Genomic DNA, 14987 nt, shown 5'->3' on the forward strand with positions numbered 1-14987 from the left:
AACTGAACATGGAAAATAACCTCTCTGAGGAAAAAGAAACATGCACGGTTCAGGAGGGTGAGAAGTACTGAACTGGACTGAATTTAATGCGACTCATGTCCTCACACAGTGTCCACTCACCAGGTGAACACTTCTCCCCGGTAGAGCCTTTGGTAATGATGGGGGATATGGAGGAGTGTGCTCTGGGGAACAGTCTTATTGATTTGGAGCATTGTTGTTGAACTTGCTGGAAATGAATTATATAACAAACTAAATGACAAAAATCCTCTACTCTGCTGAAAGAGACCTGGAGAAACCAAACTGCAGAGGCAAACGTTGAACTATTAGTTTGGAGTGAAGCTAAGATTGTGATCTTTTCCATTTTAACATAATCTTTCTTGTCATGTCTGCTAAATGAGTTGTTTTGGATAAGTTTGACGGAGTACTTTTTGATCTGTGTTTGTGCTGACATGAGTGGAAGTAAAAAAAATTGTTTTTGTGGTATAATACAGAACATTCAATTAAACATTAACGTTTTGGAGAATAGGACTTGTTGTAACTCTTTTGAACAAAAAGAAACAACAAGTTAATCAATGAGCTTTAGGCAATGGAAGGCATATTTTGTTCATTTTGGACAGAGTCAGGCTATCTGTTTCTCCCAGTTTTTATGCTAAGCTAGGCTAGTCACCTTCCAGCTCCAGCTCCATGCTTAGTTCTTGAATGAGGCCAAAAATATCACCAGAAGGGAGTTTCTTAAAGCTTTTAAAGCAGATCTTCCAGTATGCTAATAAATAAAACCAGGCTGCAGGCTGGACAAGGAATACAGATGTGTAAAAAAAAAAACTAGGGACAAGAGTTGAAAATTAGCGATAGCTATAAACTCTCTGTGCAGCGCATCAGCTTCATGCTCTGTATTGGAACTATGTTAAATTGCATCATCCCTATCAAATAAAATAAAAATAAAACCTCCTGCACTTGAGGCCTTAGCATTTAGTTGCGGTGCTTAACTCCTCGGTCGCATCAGGCAGAATCAGTGATGGCGGAAGACGTGTTTCATGCTGCAGTCACAATTTCACTCTGGATTTGGCATCAACATGTGTCATAAGTGGTATAAAGAACATTTTGAACTCTGAGGCCAAACTGAGACACACCCGCACTTTGATGGGGGCCTCATCTATGAGCTGGGTTTGAACCTGATTTGGAAAACTTTTATCCGTGTGTGCTTTTTAACGCCAAGCCTCGATGAAAGCAGCCTGGCTTAGAATTAGTCTGCCATTGCGGACATACGGTAGCTTTGGAGATTTTCACGCCTGTCCCTATCACAGCCTGTAATTTACACACAGCCCTTGAGTTCTATTTGTGTCCAAGTGATTCTATGGTTCGTCTCAATTGTCCTAACACACTGCCAGCGTGATTCACTGTGGTTAAATGAATCATCTCTCAGGCAAACCAATTCTTATTCTATTCTTCTCTTTGTTGTAGATCTGACTCATCTCTTCATTTTCACCTAATACACTGAGAAAAATGCCCATCTGCCCAACACTTTGGATTAATCTAATTGTTTGCAAAGATGGTTGAGTGTTATTCATAAACACTCATATGTTTTATACTAATGAGTATGAGTGTGGATGGATCAAATTCTGTGTGACAATGTGGTTGAATTCATTTTGAATCACTGCTCTGTCTCTCTCCCTTATATTGGTCATCTCCCACTTCATACTGTAAGCACATGGAGATTAATTTATTTTTCTGAGTACAATGAATTTGTCTGTCATCAGCACTGCGTATTCCAAACCTCTTGAAACCAATTTTCCAACCTTGGCCATTGTTTGAAAGATGACGCAACACTACTATGTGGTTTTCTGTATTTTTACCCATTTTTCTCCCAATTTGGAACAAGCACTGCGGTCTTTGCTTCTGCTAACTCCCACTCAGTGCAGCACAGGGTGGAAAACTTGGTATCTTAACAGTTTTATGAAGTTGGTACTTCTCATGGTTTCTCTTTCTTTGCTTGTCAATTTCTTTTTCTTAGGTCTTTGCACACTTGGAGAGCAATCTAGAGGGGCAATCCAGTGAATCAGAGGGGGTTTAACAATTAATGACTTTTACTTTTCATCCTACTTTTAGCACTGTTAAATATGCATATTTTTAATTAGCAGTGAGAATATAAATAATGCTACAAAATGAACTACATTTGCATTAATGTTGTGCACCCTGTTGCCTTCAAAACCACATGCAGAATACACATGTACTGTCATGCATTTATACTTTAAAGATTTAAAACAACTACTGTGCTCATTGATTGCCACTAAATCAAGTAAAACCCTTAGACAAATGGAAAGTGCAGATCTGGCTCTCCAGGTCACTAAGTCTGCAGACTCCTGGTCAACATTAGAGAGCAGCTTAGTTATATTACATAGTTATATACTATGTGTCATGTTAAATTGTTGTAAATTGATTCAATACAAATTTACCATTTCATTATAAAAACAATGGAGGATTAAAAGTGCAATTTTGAATCAGCATTGGGTAATAATGCAGGAACCACCTTAAGACACTTGCTAATTCAGGGGATATTGTACCTCGATGGTGTATATATCTTAAACAAAGTTACAACCTGTGAGATTGCCATAAACCAATTGACACACCGTAAACCTGGCACCCTCAGCGCCCCTGAGGGTCTGGAGCCCTGGGGAAGTTGGCCACTTTAACTGGTTGGTCATGCATGCTTGGCAGAGCCTGAAAGAATTGAGTTGATTCAAAGTTTTCCATTAACTTCCTAACCTTCAAGGGTAGAGGGCATCGCATTTTGACATGGAGGAGTCACTGCAACCAGACCCTTACCAGGTCCAACACAGAAAGTGCAAAACTATAACCATACACTACACTGTAAACCCACTATAGTCCTGTAAGCAACTAGTGCTGAGTGAAATTATTATCTTAAAATTATCCTCCAGTTACAGTGTTACAGTCCTCCATGATTTGTCTTCTCAGTGACTAACATTTGAAACTCATTGTGGCTGCTTGAGGGTGTGCTCTTGGACAGGCTGCTGTCCTTCACACTCTCTTGCACATTGGCAATGAAGGAACTGGGAGAGTACACAAAGTGCTGTACTGTATGATTCCTGCTTTGTATCTGTCAGTGCAGGAATTTAAAAATGTATGAAACAACATCTTTCAGATGTTACAGTTGTACCCAACATGGCACCAGCGCCTTGAAAATATGTCTTTACCTGTCATTTCACAAATAAGTTCAGCATAACTGTACAAAAGTATCTCTTCTAACGGGCTTTTAGTCCGCTGCGTCTTTCACTTTGAAGGGAACCCGGCAGAAGAAGTCAGGTGTGAGATGTGACACCAAGGGGATGCAGCCAAATCAAATAAATATAAAATGTTTAGAAGCAGTAGCATGGATCAGAGGCGTGTATTTTGTGTTGCAACAACACTGTCAAAATCATCAGCAGCGCTAAAGGCTGGGATAAAGATCTATTGTCTTCCACCTCTCTGTGTGAAGGATGATTGAGGCCACCATCGTTGTCCTTTTTGCACTGTTTATCACTCTCATACCAACTCCCTCTGGATGCTAAGTCTTAACGTAACATTCTGTTTTATGGTAAATAACATGTCAAATAACATGACTGACAATCCCCAAGCTTTCATGGGATCTTTCAGTGAAGGTACTAAAGAGCTTTAAGATGTGTCGTTGTCGTTATCTGTCTTCAACCCAATGTAATGACATGAACTTTCAAAATCAGGTCTTCATTAAAATCTCTGCTGACTCTTCGGATCCTGAACCTCCAAAGGGTTAGGGTTTGATGGATGCCTCTATATCTGCATATCTGCAGGAGATTGGCACTGTTATTAATCAACAAAAACTTTTAAAACCCCTCAGTGACAGGCAAACTAATTACACAGTGTCGCCAGGTGGCTGCAGAGGCTCATAATGTCAATTCAGACATGCACACTTCAACACTGACTTAAAAACAACCCCCCTTAGTGACTTTTGCAAAGTTAGACCCTTGCCAATCCTGCTGGTGTGCATAAAACCGCAATCAGCAAATTTGGCTCTTGAGACTCGCTGGTAAATGTTTTCATCAGAACTGCATCATACAATTGAGTTGTGCAGAATTAACTGGCTGCTGTGTATATTTATTTTTCCAAATGTCCTGGTGCTATGAATGAAGCACTGCATTATTTATGCTTCCCAAGCTCAAATACCACAAAGTCCCTGAAGTCATTATCTTCTGAATGAGACATGTACCGAATGACGCAACCCCTGACTGCATACGCAAGGCATTATCATTTTATGATTATAGATCTCCTGATGTTATAGACTATGGCTTTGAGATGGAAAGAGATCACATCTCAGGTCTCCTCTATGCTTTAAGATAAAGTCGTTGTCTGTATCATTAAAGGTTTATTTCTATTCCCTTTAGATTCATTCTGCACACAACCTTGCCTTGTTTATTCTTGGAAACAAATTTGTCTATTTGTTTTATTATATTTCTGAGTTATATTTGCTATAAGAGTGCCAGTGCACACATTCCTCTGTGGCTTCCCTTTACAATAACAAGAATCATTAGATAAATTGAGGATATTAGGATACAAATGAACTCTATTAAAATTAAGACATCCATTTAGCTACCAGGGATTTATCTCAAAGCTGCCACCAATTTAACTTCAAAGGTTCCTCCATACAAAGTCTCAGTAAAGGTCCCTTCAGTCATTGTTGTGTCTTTTATGGGAGTAATTGTGTAGTTAAATAGTTGAAGTCACCATTGGACAGAGTACAAGGCGCATTATGGCTCTGATCACTCAGAGGAAGACGAGTGACGCAGGACTACTTCGACTGCAGCCAAGCTTCAAAGTCTCTTAATAAAGAGGTTTGTGGTTTAAGTTTTGCTCTTAAATGCCTGATATTTCTTCCGTAGCTCTGTTAATTGAGTAGATTTGTCTTTGTAAATGCAGTTGTTTTTTTGAATTTATAGTGCAGTATGCTGAGCAGCACTGGAGCTATCAACAAGCATCCGGTTTCCATTTAGTTTGCTCCCCAGTTCATTTTGGCATGATATATTTTTCTCCTTTACATACATTGTGAGAAAAACAACCCAGTGTCATCCGCAGATAAAACTGCTGCTCTGCTGAAGTGTGGATTGGGATGTAATGAAAATGCAAATGCAATTAATTATTTTGTAATAATTATAAGTAATGTAACAGGAGATAAGGTATAAATGATGTGTTATGGCTGGTAATTGGCTTTAAATTGGTTTTGTTTCTGGACTTGGAGTATCAGTAAGTGGTGGTGTAACATAATATAAAGCACAAAAAAAAATCATATCATACTAAAAATGTTTGATGATTGAGATAAAGACTTTATGGTTGTTAAAGCACAGTGTCATTTATCGCAGGCAGTACAGACTCATGTCAAAGCAAGTCCTGCCTCAACATTTAGAAACACAAGTCATTCTAGTATCACATTGTGAAACCGCCTTCAAGTGACGGATGCAGACTCACGCTGTCATGTGTACATACAGTCATATCTATCTTTCCCATGGAGGCCTAATATGGCAAAACTTTTAAGGAATAGTTCGATGTTTTGAGAAATTCACTTCCTCGCTTTCTGGCAGAGATTTAATCGAGAAAGCGAATGAGTACATTTCTCAAAATGTCAAACAATTCCTTTAAGGATAGGCTACACCCTACTGGCAATTGAGGACTGTCCCTTTATCCAATCCTTTGTTTTCTTATTGGCAGAAAGAGAAGTAGAGACAGAAAATGACCCATGTGGTTAAAGACAGCAACCTCCAAATCTGACACGTCGTCCCACATCCAAACATCTGTTCATAAATCTGCAGAGAGATTTCACATGGAAATGGTTATCAATCTTCACATCAATCTCTCCACCAGAAAGTGAACAAGTATATTTCATTGAATGTCAAACTTCTGCTTTAATGCTAAGCTAGCTACTGTATGTGGCTGTTTAAAGATTGATCTCATAAAGAACACAATGTGCAATTGTGTGTTCAGACTGAAGTCATTGCTCCTGAAGAGAAGTTTCATTGCAGTTTCATGCGGGGTGAATCATTTTTGGCATCTAAGGATTCGCCAATAAATGTTATACGGCGCTTGGAAAGAAAATGCCGCAAACAGAAACCTTAATTTTCTCTGAAAATGTTGAAATCTGAATACATTTAATTTCTTATTGGTCTCCACAGAAATAATGACAAAACGCCCGTGGCCCATAATTCAGTTCTATTCTGGCGTAAAAACACAAGTTCACATGAGGTTCACAGTGGAGAAGTATTCCCTGTTTCTCAAAGATCAATCAAGCCACACATGTGCACAGACACACTGCCAGCACAAGTCCGTGCTTTGCTGTCTATTAGTCAGAACAGTCTCTATTTTACACAGTGAGTCAAAGGATATGAGCTAGCCTGAAAAGCAACAGCTGGAGTCTGCCAGTGGCCATAGGGGAGAAGACCATGATTTGAAACAGACAAACACTTGGAAACTTTCAGGCAAAAGCATTCAATAGACTGCCATGTGTTTTTTTAAGATTTCAAATAAAAATCCAAATATCTGAATTCAAGAAAAATGTCTGTGAATAGCACCATAAAACTCTCTTTTCATCTTTTGATTCATAAAACACGTCAGGGGTTACACCTTGAGGAGCGTTTTGGACGAATAGTTAAATATTTCAGTTGATCCAGGACATCAAAGAATCAGGAGGGTCTGAAACAGATTTGAAATGAAATGTTCAAATTCATTCATTCATTCATGTGACTGTATTATGAGCATTACTGTTTTTGTCCAGTGTATTTGTTCTGATGTCTATGAAAACTTCACCCTCGCCTATCTGTAGTTGCAGTTTAGCACATCAGGATTCAATAAATATTAAGAAAACAAATAATTTAATTGAATGAAATGGCACTGGCATCATATCAAGCAAAGAGAACTTTGTTCACAGATACATCCAATTACCAATCACAAACAATGTTAATTAATGAAACTAAATGACAGAAGACCAAAACACATCTTATCTTAATCCTGCACATCTCTCAGGGACAGTAATTAATGTTTCGAAAAACAGACTTGCTAAAAGTTAACATTAATCTTGCAATAAACATCCCCAGAGTGGAAATGGCTTTTAAACATCACTGAGGAAGAGATCAAAAGTGGATCCACATTAGCACATCAGGACAGGGGTTCACATGAGGCTCATACGCGATAGAACCACAGCCAAAAGAACACATTATATACATTACACAATTCTCCAGAGTAAAACTGAATTACCAGCCATTCTGAAATGTCTTTTGTAATGACACGGACATTGAGTGTGCAGACAAATGGATTTGTTCGTGGGCCATTATCTCAGGCTGAAATGAAATAACTTCATTAGAGTGGGGGGGCATACTGTGAACCTGGGTTGCTGGAGCAGGAGAAGATAGACAGAAGGAATGGAAAGAAAGAAATGAATAAATATAGATGGATTACATTTGGACGAAGATAACATAATGCAAACAGCAGTCACCAATGTCAAATATATTAGAATTTATTGACAAAAGGATAAAAGCGCAATACACGTATATAGGTTCATAATTGTAAACATGTATATTTCCATTATCAATCCAGATCAGAAGATTATGTGGAAAGGTTATACATGAAGAAAAAATTAAAGCTGCTGTTTCTACTGTTTGCAACTCAATAACATATTTTTGGAAGAGGCAGACATTCAGAGCAAGCATGTTTTGCATGTTCACATTTGCTAATTAGCACTAAACACAGAAATGTCATTAGCTCTGCAGGTATTTGGTCATAAACCAAAGTATTGGACAAATTTAAAAGTCAGTCGGATTCATCCTCAGGAGACCGTACATGCTTGGGCAAAGAGTCTCGGCATTCCATCCAACAGTTGCTGAGATATTTAATTTTGGATAGACATGCCATCCTAAGAGCCACAGAGCTAGCATTGTTAAAACAGCAATTTCACTTGCAGTGCATGTGCTACGCTAAAGTGTATCTCTAGTTAGCTGAGCAGGAAGATTTCCACAAAGACTGTACGTGCAGCATATCATGTTGTGGACAACTGCTGCCTGTCTGAAATGTCCACCCACAATTGCATAGCTGGAGAAATCAAAATAAAGTGTATAATTTGTTCTGCATACTACAGTTACATAAGCCTGGCATGAAGGCTGGAAAGCGTCCAGAGCTTCTGTTAGTTACGTTCACATAAAAGACACTAAACCAACAGGATGGCCATCATGTACTACAGCTGTAAGAAGAGAGAACCTCACACTCACACATTAGCACCAGAGCAGAGAGACAGTTTTCTGCGCCAGAAATGACAGGAGAGTCGACTTTGCAGATACAAAGGACATTTGGCTTTGCAGATACATAGTTTGAGGCTCCTCAGACAAGGCCATGCATCTTTTGCACTGGCTGTCTCCTCGCTGTACTATCTAAATCCTCCTCGACCCACAGTGCGCAGAGAAATACAATGGATTCGCTGACTAGGAGAAACAACTGATAATAAAAAACGATAAGAATGAATATTGGAGTTTCTCTTTGTGTTATATTTTACAGGGTCTGAGCTGCTGCACAAACAGACTCTTAAAAGTCCACATGATGTATGATGTCACTGCCACCATCTTGTAGTTACTTGTTATGCTGGGTCATCATTTCTTTCTCGGGGCTGTGTGCAGCAGACTGCCAGAGGGTTTTGGGGGAGCGTTACAAAGTATGGTGTCTGGATATAATCTGAAGCCAACTGTGACATAAGGGCTCAAAGTGAGCAATGTTGTAAGAAGTGCGGCTTAAAACATTTTCAAAGGAGACTTTCAGTTATGTGTAATTGGGTGAGTCTGGCAGGAAGTTCGGCAGACTTTTCACAGTGTTTAAAGTACTCTTTGGGCTCTCAATTAAAAAAGTATAAGAATATAAAAAGTATATTTTTTAATTTCAATGTCATACCATTTGAAACATGACCAGTATCATATGTTAATGATCAATTGTTTATGTTCTCTGACTTCCAGAATACGATAACATCACTGATCATCATCTCTGAGTTCAGTTTAACTGAGTCGGATTAATTATGACTGAGTTGCAAATCCAACAACTCTTTTAAACAGATGTGATTCATTTTATGAAACTGATTTCAATATTTTATGTACAATTTTGTGGGTAATAAATATCACCTCTGTGAAGCCTATAATGCCCAAGTTTAATTGACACTGTTTCAGAAAAGTGTTGATTCCACTCTAAGGTACTTTTGTGGTGCTGCACTAAAGTCTCTGGTAGTATCATATTGGATTACTCTGCACACAAGTGGATTTTGTTGTGTTCACTCCTTGTGTATGTCACAATGACGTCTCCATCATATAATCTCAGAAGTTTTCTTGCCATTATACCTGTCTGTCGAGTCTAACCAGTCCTGTCATTCCCTGCCTGACCAGCAGTGGGCCTCAGGTGGTTCCCACCATTCCCCAGTCACCTGATCATCACCTGCCAGCATACCTGTCCCGCATTCGCCGCATTCAGCCAGGTAGTATACACACACACCTGCCCACAAACACCAGGCGTTTTGATTGTTCAATGTAGCTTGATGCCATTGTGCTCCGGCCATATTTTCCTGTTCTGCCTGTTTGTTTGTGAGTTTTGATCTCTGCCTCTTTTAAACGCCTGCCTGCTCCCGTTTGGACTTTTGGTTTCCAGTAACATCATACAGTTCAGTGCAGAAGTCAGTCTCAGTTGGTCCCGAAAATGTAAAATAACAGGAGGCGCTCTTAGAGCCTGATTACTGAATCACTTTGATTCAACCTCATTATGGGAAGCAGAGGTTTGCCAAACTGGAATCTTACCGCAGCTTGGTCAATTTAGCTCAAAGTTGGAGGTACTTTATCACACATGAGACTGTTAAATGTTGGTACGTATTGTTAAATTCAAATTTCATCCAATATCCAGACAGAGAATCAAAACAGCTGCTTCAGCAGCTCACACAGCAGAGAACTGGTAAGAGAAATAAAATCTCTGGATTGTGTTTCGTGTTCCAGCTTTAGTGAAAAAAGAGGGAGGTCACCAACAACTCCTCGCTGGGCTTTTTTTAATGAATGTCCTATGTGAGTAGGTGGAGTTATTCTCCTCTTCAGAATGATTTAATGTAAATGTAAGCGTGCCACAAAAGACTTCAAATCAAAACGGTGACACACCCTGAGCCCATAACATGACTTCATTTTCCTTTCTTTTTTTTTTTGTCTGACACCACATTGAAATTCCTTCTGCAGAATAATGTCACAGGGCAGCTACTGTTATGCTTCTCCAGGCTGCCACTCTGCTCTCTGACAGTATATTCCTTTTTTAGCCGAGTTAGCACTGCAGATCTCTAATAAAAGAGGAGCTGCACACAAGCCAATACATCTTATGACGGCTGGAGTAGAGGATAAAATGTGTAATTGTAAAATCTTCAGACATTTGGAGCAACTGAGACAAGGACAAGTTTAACTTATGTTCTTTCAATTTGTCAGTTGTTATTGAGGTGAGATACAGACATGATGAGCAGCGAGGCATTCCTCCACATCATAAATCAGCCTGATGCACATTGCAGACCCTGCTTTATGTAAGACTTATGTAACATAGTCAATCACTTTACATTTTTGTGTTTTTTTATAATAGGAAATTTCATTAAATATATAAACAAATACATTTGAGATATACATTACTTTTAACAATGAGTTTACCACTTAAAACGTGCTGCTCAAGCTTAATTTATGCAGGTCACAACCCCGAAGAGTCACTTGTGTGTCAGAAAAATGAGCGCTGGACTCCTCAGAGGTACGTGATGGTGTAATGTCTTGCTGTTTCCACTGGAAAGATATGCACACACTGAGTGGAATTGTGGGTTTAGCAAATTAGATCACTCTTAACATGTTAGTACTTGAGATATAAGATCACATATAAAAACAACTTTTCCTCTCTTGGGGCATTGCTTTTGTGACTGTAGCGGCTTAAGCGTACTGGAAAAAGCACTATAATTTAATTTGAATGGCATTTTTTGGATCAACTTATCAGAAAGTGTGTCTTACTTTAAACGCTATTGGCATACTGTTTCAATACTGGAACATATTTCATATAATTTATTTTATTTCCCAAGTAAGTACAGTTATAATCAGGGTAGTATAGTAGAGAATGTCGACAAATTGTAGGTCTAAGCTGTAACAACAAAGCTTTTCAGCTATCATTACTCAACAGGTGATCATTACATGTATTTGTATTTCCTTTGAACTGATCTGGACCTGTCATTTGATGCCAGCAGGCGACTAAAGAACAGGTGGTCACTATGTTAAAGAAGGTTCAGTGAACGTGTTGTTATGCCTCCTGAATTCAATTCTATGAGCTGCCAACTACACAGGCATTTCTGGTATTAGATAATGACTTTTAAACTGTTATTCCAGATATTATTAAACTCTTGGCAGAGATAAAGTATAGGGCAAAGTTGCTTAAAGGCAGCTATAACTCTACTTTAAAGAGTAGATATTACTTTTGTGCAAGGCTACATTATAGGCAGTGGTATGGTGTTTGGTATTTGGTAAATGGTCACAAGTAAAAGCCCTCAGCAGCAGAATGACCCCTATCAGAGTTATATCATCATTACACATAATGATATCAGATCATTATTGATGACTAAACCTGTGAGCAGAATGTTAATGTTGCAGCAGGTTGAGGTGGAGCACATTTTAACTACTTTTATATGCCGTTGGGCCGTTTAATCTATAACAGTGCATCATATTTTGCGAGCTCATTTTATTCTTTGTACGTAACATCTTAATCTGTAAAGTAGTAACCATAGCTGACAAATGTAGAGCAGTAAAAAGTTCAATAAATGCCTCTGAAATATATTGGATTGAAATATTGAGATTGCATTTTTTTTTATGGTCTACTACATTATATTAAGAGTTATTTCTAATATTTTGGTCACCTTATTCTTGGGGAAGCAAAACTATTAGACAGACTTGCAGTATAATTCAATCAAATAATGTAATAATCCAATACAACAACAAAAATCTCCAACATTACTATACAGTTGAATCCACAGTTCTGCTACATGTCATCAGGTATTAAAAGTGATCTGTAGGCTATAAAAGTACTAGGCTATAATTACAGGAGTGTTGTACTGGACTGTGTTAAAAGCAGTGGTGGAAGAAGTAAAAATAGCAGCACCACAGTGTAGAAATACTGCATTCAAAATGTAAAAGTACAGTAAGTATTAGTATCATGCCCTTAAAGCATCAAAAGTTAAAGTAGCGTACAAGTACCTCAAAACTGTACATAAGTACAGTAGCCTACTGAAGTAAATGTAGTTAGTTACATTCCGCCACTGGTTTCAAGTATTATGGGCTATTTGTGTTGACCTGTGTGTTTTCTCAATAGTCTAATAACTTTTTTTAACCATCTACCCGACTAGTCCCAGCTATGTGCATCAACACAGACTCGGCCCCGCTGGTAGCCTCCTCCAGACTGACTGCAGCCTTTAAAGTGACGGAGCGGCTGTAATTTGAGAGTAGCAGAGAGGTATTATTAGCCAAAAACCAGCGCGCGGCACTTGAGACATCCAGATGTTGCGTTTGAGGCACCAAGTGAAGTCGGTGTAGCTACAACTTGTTTCCACGCTGAGACAAACTTTCATACATCTCTTTCCTGTTCACCGACGGTGATGGAAGCTGCCAGTCTCGATTAAAAGAAGAGAAGTTGAGGCTTTTAAAACATTTTCACGCCACTCATTTTTTATTATCTGTTTGGACAAAGAGGATATTGAGGAGGGGGACGTGAAAGCTACAACAAAGCCTCAACTAACTGCGCAGTTTGGACGTTTAAACCTGATTGAAATGTTTGTGGTTGGAGTTAGATAGTCCATCCGGCGGATTCTTGATCTAAAACAACGTTTAAAACTCTTAGTACTTCCTATTTTGTGAGTTTGGGACAAGTGGGACATCATGGCTTTCCTTTACTTGCTCCTGTGTGCCGGGATGTTATCACTGTCGGTGTGCGGAGCTTTTTTCACCGGACCTTTACACCCGGAGATGTCTAACGGCACTTTTCATCATTATTTCGTGCCGGACGGAGACTACGAGGACAACGACGACCCGGAGAAATGCCAGATGCTTTTCAAAATGACCGACGAGCGAAAGTGCGGTCTCCCCGAGGACCAGGACGCCGTCATACGGGATGATTTCACCATCATCAAGAGGCAGATTGAGGACTCGGCCAGGGTGCTGGAGGGGATCGGGAAAAGCATCTCGTACGACCTGGACGGAGAGGACAGCTACGGGAAGTACTTGCGGAGGGAGACGGCTCAGATAAGCGAGGCGTTTACAAACTCGGAGAAATCTCTGCTGGAGCTGGAGGTGAAATTCAAACAGAGCCAGGAGAGCGAGCTGAAGGAGGAGCACCGGCTCAACGACGACTTTCTGAACATGATAGTGCACACGCGGGACGTCCTGAAGGACACGCTGGACATTTCCCTGGGACTGAAGGACAAGCACGAGCTCCTGTCTCTGATCATCCGCAGCCACGGCACGAGACTGAGCAGACTGAAGAACGAATACATGAAGTTCTGAGAGAAAATAGTTCCTACAAGTCTTTTTCTTATATGGTGGAAGTGAGACCATGAGGCAGAGGCAGGGGTGACAAATTTGAACAATCATATCAGGGATAAAATCAAAGCGTATCTAAGTAGCCTACCTAAATTACACATTCTCGTTAACTCTAGGGCAGTGGTTCCCAACTTGGAGGTCAGGACTCCTCCACCGGGTCAAAAGATGTTGTATATCTGAGGTCACAAGATGAGTAATGAGACTTTTCTCTCATCTTTTCCATTTTTTTCCTGTAAGATACACAACAGATCACCGTTTGTTTAAAAAAAAAAATTAACAAATCTGAGCAGTTTGGATGGGAAATTTGTCTCAGATGATGAGAAAAGTTTGGGAACCACTGCCCTAGATGTATCTTATGTAGCCCTGCAGATAGTTTTGGTTTAATTTGCCAAGGTTTTGTGGTACCTGTATCCAAAACTGGATTACCAAACAGCAAAGAAGGCAACTGCCCCAAGGCCCTAGACCCCTCAGGGCCCCCAAAATCCCCACATTCACTGCGTGTCAATTGTATTTTGGTAATTTAGTTTATGTTGCAAACTTACACGACTAAAATACAATATCAACTATGATGGGATGCATTATTACCTGATCCCATGGTCCTGTTTCTTAGAGGGGTCATAATTATATATATAAGACCTTAATTAATGTTGTTCATATTGTGCTCATGTGGTCCAGATTCCTAAATTAAGTTGTGTTCCAAAAAATAAAAATGTGATATTGTGAGAAACACAAACTGTTGCCATGTACATTCATGGCAGAAATCTTCTAAAGGGATATATTAAAAACCTGGGTGTACGAAACCAAAACTATCTCCACAACGAGTGGAAAGTAAGAAAATAAAAAAGTCTATTAGACTGTATCTGACCCCAACAATCTTACTTTTTCTAAATAAGGGGTGGGCAATATGGATAATATCCTCTTTCATAGTTTATGCAATTTTATGCGGCAATATTGAGATACATTTTCTGGAAAAGGCCAATTCAGAAATTGTTAATGGATAAAAGACCCAGAAAGGAATGTCTGTCTGTTTTTGGCTGATCCAGCAAACCAGAATACTTCACAAAATAAAAGTTCTTCATCATATTGATGCAAAATATCATTTAAAAATCCAAATATTGCCATAGTGGTGATGCACAGTGATTTGCAGAGAGAAGAGATCTAGACAAATATGTATCACCTGACCGTGTAAATTGTCATATTGCCCACTCCTAGAGACCACTGTAATAGTCGAGCATTACACACCATAAAACACACACAATGGTGGTTACATCACTATATTTAAAAATGACTGAATACAAAATAACAGCAAGATTTCCCAATAAATAATTGGTATTTTTGGTTACTACATTGAATTTACTTGTA

At 39.2% G+C, this 14987-nt stretch overlaps 1 protein-coding gene across 1 annotated transcript; it reads left to right on the forward strand.

Annotated features, from left to right (window-relative positions):
- The first annotated feature begins 12965 nt into the window (after nt 1–12965).
- On the forward strand, nt 12966–13589 carry fibinb (fin bud initiation factor b). Its single transcript, XM_070910103.1, has one exon. The coding sequence runs from the start codon at nt 12966–12968 to the stop codon at nt 13587–13589; it is 624 nt and encodes a 207-aa protein (XP_070766204.1).
- The last annotated feature ends 1398 nt before the right edge of the window (nt 13590–14987 follow it).

This window comes from Enoplosus armatus, chromosome 1, assembly GCF_043641665.1.
Source record: "Enoplosus armatus isolate fEnoArm2 chromosome 1, fEnoArm2.hap1, whole genome shotgun sequence".
In the NCBI taxonomy this organism is placed as follows: Eukaryota; Metazoa; Chordata; class Actinopteri; order Centrarchiformes; family Enoplosidae; genus Enoplosus; species Enoplosus armatus.

Excerpts from the sequence above, each read along its gene's own strand:
- fibinb (XM_070910103.1), top strand. The coding sequence starts at position 12,966 with ATGGCTTTCCTTTACTTGCTCCTGTGTGCCGGGATGTTATCACTGTCG.